The 8,724-nt window shown below is 40.2% G+C and overlaps 1 protein-coding gene across 1 annotated transcript; it reads right to left on the minus strand.

Moving 5' to 3' along the window:
• Positions 1 to 4,366: 4,366 nt before the first annotated feature.
• On the minus strand, positions 4,367 to 5,479 carry LOC125316122. The gene is made up of 2 exons (XM_048283422.1): positions 5,255 to 5,479; positions 4,367 to 4,643 (listed from the first exon to the last, which is right to left on the minus strand). The coding sequence occupies exons 1-2, from the start codon at positions 5,477 to 5,479 to the stop codon at positions 4,560 to 4,562; spliced, it is 309 nt and encodes a 102-aa protein (XP_048139379.1). The 3' UTR covers positions 4,367 to 4,559.
• Positions 5,480 to 8,724: the final 3,245 nt, after the last annotated feature.

Here is an 8,724-nt window from a genome sequence, read left to right on the forward strand (position 1 = left end):
TTCATAGTAAATCTATTCGTTGCTTAAACCACATGGATCAGTTCACATAAAACACATTCATCCCGACGTTACAAGCATATACACATTCAGGAACTTGTTTTCTTAGCAAGCTAACATATAGTAGAGACTAATTTCACATCGCGGATTGAATAGTTTCATCAGCATTTCACAAAGTAGCAAGAGCAAACTACCCCAGCAAGCCAATACGAATGGAGAGTTTTTGAAATTGAAGAATAGCATTTCACTTGAGATCTTCCCCTGTTGAATCGGTCTGTGAGAACCGTTTTGGAATGCAATGAAGCGCTCAACTGCTTTATGGCCTGAGTAAAGATGGCACGGCACAAGACAAGTCATTAAAAATGGGTGCTTGAGAAAACGCAAGTTATACAAACAGGGGTGCTTCCGGTTTCTAGCAAACAATAGCTCACATAATCTGAACTTGATCATGAAGCTGTATGGCTTCTAAAAAATCTACGTCCTAAACACCATAATTAGATTGGAATCTTTAGTTTCTTCTTCCAAATGCTGAGCATTGATGTGCTCTTAGTTGATGAGTTGACCACATATTGATGGGATGGATCAAACCTTGTAATCTCATACGAACATCGTAGTTAGCTCTAGAACTGGTTGGTTATTCTCTTGTGCCATGTTCCCGACCAGACATACAACTACCAGTTGAAAATCAACCTTCAGATTTCATTGTTTTATCCTAAATGGGGTCGAAATATTTGTAAGAGGTTGCGACTTTTGTGGGTCTTATCTCGTCCATGCCAAGGTCGATCACCTTCTCTTGGAGATCCCCGATTTCGTGCGCATTGTACCGGTTGAGGAGAGTAATGCAAGAGATGCTGGACATGGGCTTCATGACCAGACCGTCCATCGCCGTGTATGTGACCGTGCCTCTCACGTAACTGCCCTCCCCACTAGGTACCTTGGCCGAGGACGCGGCACCAGCAGCTGGCCCCGGGACCCATGACAGTTTCTTGCTCATCGTATTGTTGCAACCAGGACATCTTGTAGAAGGGGAATCCGTCACATAGCTACTGCATGAAGCGCCTGCGTAGCGAAAATCATTGGCAGTACGAGGGCAAATGTAGTAGTTAAATGGTGCTGAAGGTGGAGCTTCGGGCAACAATTAGCGCGTAACATCCGGATCGGAGCTCCGTGCTTTGGGATTCAACAGAGCCTCTTTCTATCTAAGTTCGATATATGGGTCGCTGAGATTCTCGACACTCGCATAAAGACTGCACAAGCCACCCGCCACGCCTGCTTTGGGGAGAAGACTCACAATAGGTCCAACCGGCAAAGCCAGGCAATGGAAAAGGAAATCCACAAAGTCCTTTCCGGCTTCGGCAAAGAGGACGGTCCCGTTTTTGTTGTCAACAAGAAGCTTCGAACTCATCTTCTTGGTTTTTGCCGTGCTCGGTTTTGGTCTGTGCAGAGAATCAAGCATACCATTAAGCCAGCTTTAGTCCATAATTTCACCACAACAGGAAGTGAATCGGGCTTGGTCTGGCTAGGCTAAGTCTGACATCGAGCCTAAAAGCTCTCATGCCAGCCCATGATTGAAAAAAGGAAAGGTAAACTAGTCCATTTAACTTGCATTTTACTTTTTGGTCGAATCCTTTTGATCGATCTAAAAGGAGAAAAAATAAAGCCTAATTTTCTTTTCTCTAGTGCGACAATGGTACGATTTTTGTAAAAAAAATCTGAGAATCGACCGGTTCATATTTTCTCCCTAAATATCCTTGTCCAAACCTGTCCAAAAAATGACTTCAGGCCCTTGAGGCTCGGGCTAGGCCTGCGAGCAAGTGCGTTGCCAGACCCATCATTGGTTCTCTTCTACGGTCACCACTCTAAAGCTTTGGTCCAAGTTGATCGCCCCGGATCTATCACAAAATTTTCCCAAATGAAGCTGGACTTGGAGAGAGCAACCGTGAGGCGATGTCCATGGAAATCAATAGAAAATGGAGACCCAAAAGTTTATCTCTTCTTTTGGATAAGTAAATGTGCGGGAGTTTCACGAAGAAACCTCTACGTGATACACTGAAAAAGACGAGAGCATGTATAAATTGAGTTTCTTTCTATTAACACTAGCTCACAAGACCGTCAATCAGATCACACTAACCGGAGAAAAATCGAGCTCGCAAAGAGCGGGACTGACGAGGGAATGCGCGCCTCTCGGTCATGGCTTCGACCCAGCAAGTGCAAGAGCTGCTTTCTTCACAACTCTCGGGTCACGGTAGTGGAGTTTGGGGAAAGGCCGGGGCTTTTGGAAAGAAGATTAACACTTTGTACTTTTGAGTCAAAGACGAGATAGAGAGGAAATTATGGAGACAGGGTGGCGAAGTTTTCCGCGGTAGCACCGCGGGGTAGGTGCTTCTTGAGGAAGGCTTTGCCAGTCAAGTCTTTCAGGTCCGTTTTGGTTCGGTTTTCGAGAAAAATCTCTAAGGAGATGCAAAAACTTTAGGTTAAAGGGTTTTCATGAGAGCGTGGCGGAGTTTTTCACCATAGCACTGCGGGTTAGGCACTTCTTAAGGAAGTTTTTACCGGTCTGGTCTTCTAGGTGCGTTTGGTTTCGGCTTTCGAGAAAAATCTTTAAGGAGATGCAAAGACTTTACGTTAAAGGGTTTTCATGAGAGGCACTCATTTTCATAAGCACAGTAGCTGTTAAGAAGTTGTGTCTAAGTAATCTCGAAAAATTTCACGATAGTTGCCACTTTATTGTTATTATTCAAATTATTGTCAAATTAATTGAATTCGTGATACGAGGCCTTAGTTATAAATATTCATAAGTGAGAGGATTCATCCTATAAAAACAAGTTAACAGAGCCAATGGGCGAGTGGAACAAGTTATAGTCCATATAGTATAGATGTGGTTGTACTGTTTAGCTTTGTTTAGTACATGCACTAAAGCTATAGAACTTCCAAGGTCAATCGAAGATTGATACCACAGCTTAAAGGCATGCTATAAAAGATGCTTTGTGTCACCTTCTTGCTCGGCTGGTAGGACAGAGCAAGAACTTTGTCGGTAATGGAAAGTATCGATTGTCAAGAAAATTATCAAAAAAAAAAAAATCTTAAATTTATCATACGATGATTAATTCAATCTAAAAAAAATATTAAAATATTATTTAAAATTGTAACCCCGCCTTTCCATGTACGCCATTAAAATTATATTTTCAGAAATGCGCGATAAGGGAATTTTTAACTTTATGTGCAATTAAGTAACACAAACTTGCAAACCTACTTTTCTCTTATATAAACCTTTTGCAATTACTAAAAACTCTCACAACCTATCATAGTCCTAAAATCAACAGCTATGAAAAATTATTTCTCAATTTTTATTTTTGTGCGCAATGTAAACACTTATCTTTTCTTTTATAAATTTTTTGTAGGAATTAAAAATTCTCTTTTGGGAATTTATATATGCAAATATAGATTCTCAGACATTTATTTTTGGACATGCGTGATAAGGAAATTTTTAACTTTGATTTTTTTTCTTTTATAAACCTTTTGTGATTATTAGAAATTGTTACTTGAGAACTTATCGTGGCCCTTAGTTTTTTTTTTTTTTTTGGGTCGGAAAAATCGTGGCCCTTAGTTCAACAGTACAAGCCTACAAGTGATGCGAATTCATTCACTTTATTATTTTGTTGATAATTAATTATAGTAATAAAACCACGATGATTCTTATCACCGTAGATGAGGCTCATTTTATAATTCTTAAAGATGAGAAATACCATGTAATTAAACTTAAGCTCATAAAAAGAGATTTGAGAACAAAATAGAATTTTTACCTGCCATAGATCTTTGATCATTTATCTACTTAGAACACACACCCATATATATATATATGAACAATTATCTTTGAATGTTTATCACCACACGATGTAACTCTATTATTTCTTGTACACCAATTAAAGGTTACTACTGAATACACATAAAGAATTGGAGATTTGCTAGAAATTTATTGCCAGAATAACCATGAACATATTATTTGTTGCCCATCGTTCAGAGATTAATTACCAAATATCACATAAGAATTAGAGATTTGTTCTTCTAAAATGAACATAAAAGGTAAAGCTCGCACGTAAACGGTCGATTTAACTTTTACTCTGTAGTTTACTGATGAGGAAGAATGCTGCTGGAGGATTCATCAGAGTCCAAGAAAGACCCAAGTGATATTGCCACCGCATTACAGAACGCTTTGATCCTTACAGAATGGATTGATTTCTTTTTTTCTTTTTTCTTTTTTTGTCAGATTTCAGAATGGAGTAAACCGACCATTGATTTCTCAATTTTGTGCAACCTATGAATCCAATCATAAACACAACCATTACAGCTTGATAAGGATAGACACATCTAAAGATGACATTCTCATAAACCAAAGCACCACGCACTGATAATAACTGAAAAAAAAAAAAAAAAAGCATAATTGGCGACCGTACTACTACAATTGGAATCAGTGGACTCGCCGAAATCTCACGCAAATGGAAATAAAATAGTTAAAGCCATTAATAGAGAAATAGCATAAGCAGTTATCTTGAAATGGATCATCATGCAGATGCTTCCTTCTTACTGAAGAATATGTCTGTGAACACCTTCTTGGAGTGCAAAGAAGCATTCAACAGCTTTATGGCCTACAAACCAGATAACAGGAGTATCAGAAGCTTTCACTGAACATTTCGCAGCCATGGGTAATGAATTGTCATGATGCTAAAATAGCATAGAGAATTAAGTCCACAAATTCGATTTAGTAACAATCCAGACCTTATCAGCTATCTTTAACTTAAGAAACTAGCAAGTCGTGAAGATTTATTTAGAAAATCATCCTCGTCATGAAGATGTGATTTTACCCAACAATGGATCTTGTTCTTTTTCTAAGTCCAACCCGTTGTTCATGTCGGGGTAGGATATCACTAAACCTTTTGCAATGTTAGCAGTGCGGCCATAACAGAGGAGAGACTCGTAGCGCAAGTTGGAATGCATAAATCTGACATATAGTCAATGGTGACACTACTACCATCCATATCCCAGAAATGACTCACTGAAATCTCTTAAAAATCATTAGAAATGCTCTAACTAACATCAATTCTACGCGTTATTCAATGATCCTCCAATTTTCACTAATGTCTCCATGAATAAAAGGCTTAAGTTGTCCTGGAGCATGATGAAAAAGCAACTAATAATTTCAAGCATAGAAACAAATAAAAAAAGGTATAGGATATTAGAAAGGGGTTGCAGGCCTTACCTCATCCATCCCAAAATCTATCACCTTCTCTTCAAGATCCCCAAGTTCCTGCACATTGAACTTGTTGATGAGAGTAACACAAGAAATGGTGGACATAGGCTTCACGACCAGATCATCCATCACCATGTATGTCACAACGCCTTTCACATAACCACCCTCACCGCCGGATGCCTCGGACGAGGATGACACAGCTGACCCAACAACCCATGAAAGTTTGGTACTCATACTCTCACCGCCATATGGGCATTTTGCTGAGGGGGCATCAGTGACATAGTTGTTGACACCCGAATTTTTAGTCGGTTTTTCTTTAGTTTTATTTTCCAAAATTCACTAAAAATTCACAAAAAATTAAAAAATTAAAAAATCAACATTGGAAGCCTTGGCCAAGCATAAGGAATCAATTTGGAACAAAAAATAATTTTTCATATTTTTCATATTTTTTAATATTTTCGAAAAATAGAAAAATCTTTGAAAAAATCATAAAAAAATGCTTTTCGAGGTCATAAAAATACACAAAAATGTTCAATATTTTTCTTTTAATTCCCTTTTCATATTGACCTCAAGAAAAATTGAAAATTGAATCCAATTTTAGGTGTTTCTTCATAATACCTGAGGTTGAATTTGCATAAAAAATACCAATTGAGTCTTTTTATTTGCAATTTTTGCACATTTGGAGTCTAGACATTCAATTGTGGTCCCTTTGAATTTCAATTTGGTCAATTGCACCCTAAAATTGCGCGGATTGCACGAATTGCACAGAAATTCTTTAAAATGTTGCAATTTGGTCCCTCAATTTGCAATTTTTGAAATTACTTCCAATTGAGGAACTTTCTATACACAATTGGGCTACCCCTATTGTTTTAACACATTCTGAATCTATTGGCATAGGTCTCGTAGTCCAATTTTATCAAATTAGCACTCAATTGAACATTTCCCCAATTTGGGGATTTTAGAAAAATTTGGGGTTTTTATGCAAATTGATAGAAACTTTTGGGCAAAACCACATTTCTATATAATATTCAGGCCCCTGAGTTCAATTTTGAGGTTTAATTGCAGAAATTCCCAGTCAATTTGGATTAATTTTGAAATTTTGCAAAAATTATCGTCTCAACCGATTCGGACCGGTCTGACCGCCGGTCGGACCGGTCGAACCGGTCCAGAACAGTATTGCGTCTTCCTCGGAATATCTGCGCACATGAACAGTACTTGGGCGAATTTTAATGAGCAAATTGATGGGGCAATCGGCGACAATTAGATCAATTGACCTGGGCGTTTTATTGTTCGGGTAATTACCCGTTGATTGAGCTCGACCTCGGAGCCAATGGTCGCCGGAGGAGCTCCGGCGAGCCAGTCAAAGTTCCGGCCATACGAAAAAGTCAACATTCTGCAAACTCGGTTCAATTCGCACATAATTGGCATCGCCGGAGCACCAAACGGAGTCCAACGGAATCGCATTTCATTCTTAACGCCGTTTAGACCATTTGGCACGCTCGAGCACGTGCGGAGGAAGCTCGGCCAGCTCACGCCCGTGCGCGCCCAAATTCAAAACGCGAGTATAAATAGCGAGGAGGATTCTAGAGCAAGGGGGAGGCTCATTTGGCTCGCACACGAACAGAATAGAGATAGAGAGAGAGAGAGTTAGAGCGAGAGGCTCTCGGGGACGCCATTGTTGAAGCTTCGGACCGAAGCTTCGGAACTTCGTCCCAAGTGATTCAAGCTAAATCGGCGCGGCGGATCATCACCGGAAGTCTACCCGAGCAAGGGAGAAGCGATCGCATAAGCTCGATCGAACGAAACCTCCCTGAATCGGTAAGTCGACTTCAAAAGCTTCGTTCTGCACATCCATGGCATCACACTCATACCTGCACGATTATTGAAATTGATGTGTGCCTTTTACCTTGAGAACCTCACTAACCACAATCGTGTTTGTTCCGTGCATTGATTCTGTCCGAAAACCTCGAGTCGAGCCTTCAATCCACGTCGGTCCGGTCGAACGTCGGCCGGACCATTCTAACCCTCGCGAGCTCGATCTGAGCACGAGGTAAGTTTCCTTACCTCTTCTTGAAGCTCCTATGTGATGTAATCGAGTTATTGTACTCTGTGCGTTGAGTTTGAACTTCGCGATATTGCTACGTGTGTAGCTTGATATTGGCAAATCTGTGGATGAAATCGAATGATTTTAGGATATCTCGATCTAGGAAGTGAGGCGAGTCGATTGGTGTTAGTTTCACGTGATTTCATTAAGGTTCCACCGTTAGATCATCGCCGGAGGTTCTCGGGCGTCCGTTACGTGTCGTCGCCGCGAAGAAGACGACGATGACGTGGCGATCAAAGTTGGTCGGCGTGCTTAGGTGTCGTGATAGGATTGGTCCAGCTGGAGTCCAGTCGCCTCGGCCGTTGGTGCGAGCGAGGCGAGCGGGCTCGGATCCAACGGCCGAGATAATTAGGTAGGTTTGATTCTCAGCCGTTGGATCGCTCTTTGTTTTTTTTTTTAGATATTAGATAATTAGTTTATATTAGGTAGAAAATAAAAAAACGCGAAAACGGTGCCGTTCGGTGTAGATGTTGCGACGTCGTTTTAGGTAGATCAGGAACGAACGGCTGGGATCTAAGCTAGGATTAATCGCAGCCGTTCAATATACTAATTGAAGCGTCGTCGTTTAGGGCGGATCTAGAACGGACGGCCGAGATCAGACCTAGGATTAATCGCAGCCATTCGGTGTATTAACCGAAGCGTTGTCGTTTTGATCATGAGTGGATGGACGGTCTAGATCGGGTTTAAGGTTTAATCATGGCCGTCCACTTGATTCAAGCGTTGCGGCGTCGTTTCGGGAGTATAGACCAAGGCGACGTCGTTTTGATCGTAGGCGTTCGGACGGCTGAGATTGATCCAGGAATTGATCTCAGCCGTCCATCATTTTTGTATATACATTCGGATATTAGAAAACGTATGAGAAAAAAATCAAAAAAAATAATAAATAGTTTAAATAGGAACGGCGCCGTTTTAGGTATCGCGGGCGAGTCCAAGGCGGTCGGACCGGGTTGACCGGCCGTTGACCGGGTTGACCCGGTCCGGTTTAATATAAAAATAATAAAAAAAATAAAAAGAAATTTCCAAAAAATAAAAAAAAATTGTAAAAATACTTAGAAAATTCATAAAAATTCCCAGATTTTCACAAAAAATTTCTAAAAAATTTCTAGATCGATTCGGGACTCATAAAGTCTGGATCGAAAATTTTTGAGACTTCGAGGGTCGATTAATTTCGATCCGGAAAATTCCCAATATTTTTGAAAAATAAATAGAAATTCCAAAAAAAAATAGGAAAATTAAAAAAAATTCAAGAAAATCACAAAAAATGAGAAATGGCCACATTCAATTGGCCAAATCGAAATTTTGTGATTTTCGGGTCCCGAACTCCCAAAAATGACCACTCTACCCTTCCGGGCCTTCCGCCCCAAATTTTTACCAA

The sequence above is a fragment of the Rhodamnia argentea genome, chromosome 8 (genome assembly GCF_020921035.1).
Source record: "Rhodamnia argentea isolate NSW1041297 chromosome 8, ASM2092103v1, whole genome shotgun sequence".
Lineage (NCBI taxonomy): Eukaryota > Viridiplantae > Streptophyta > Magnoliopsida > Myrtales > Myrtaceae > Rhodamnia > Rhodamnia argentea.

Coding starts and splice junctions, on each gene's coding strand:
- LOC125316122 (XM_048283422.1), bottom strand. CDS start 5,479: ATGAGTACCAAACTTTCATGGGTTGTTGGGTCAGCTGTGTCATCCTCG. Junction 4,644..5,254: donor TAGATTTTGGGATGGATGAG/GTAAGGCCTGCA, acceptor TCTGGTTTGTAG/GCCATAAAGCTGTTGAATGC.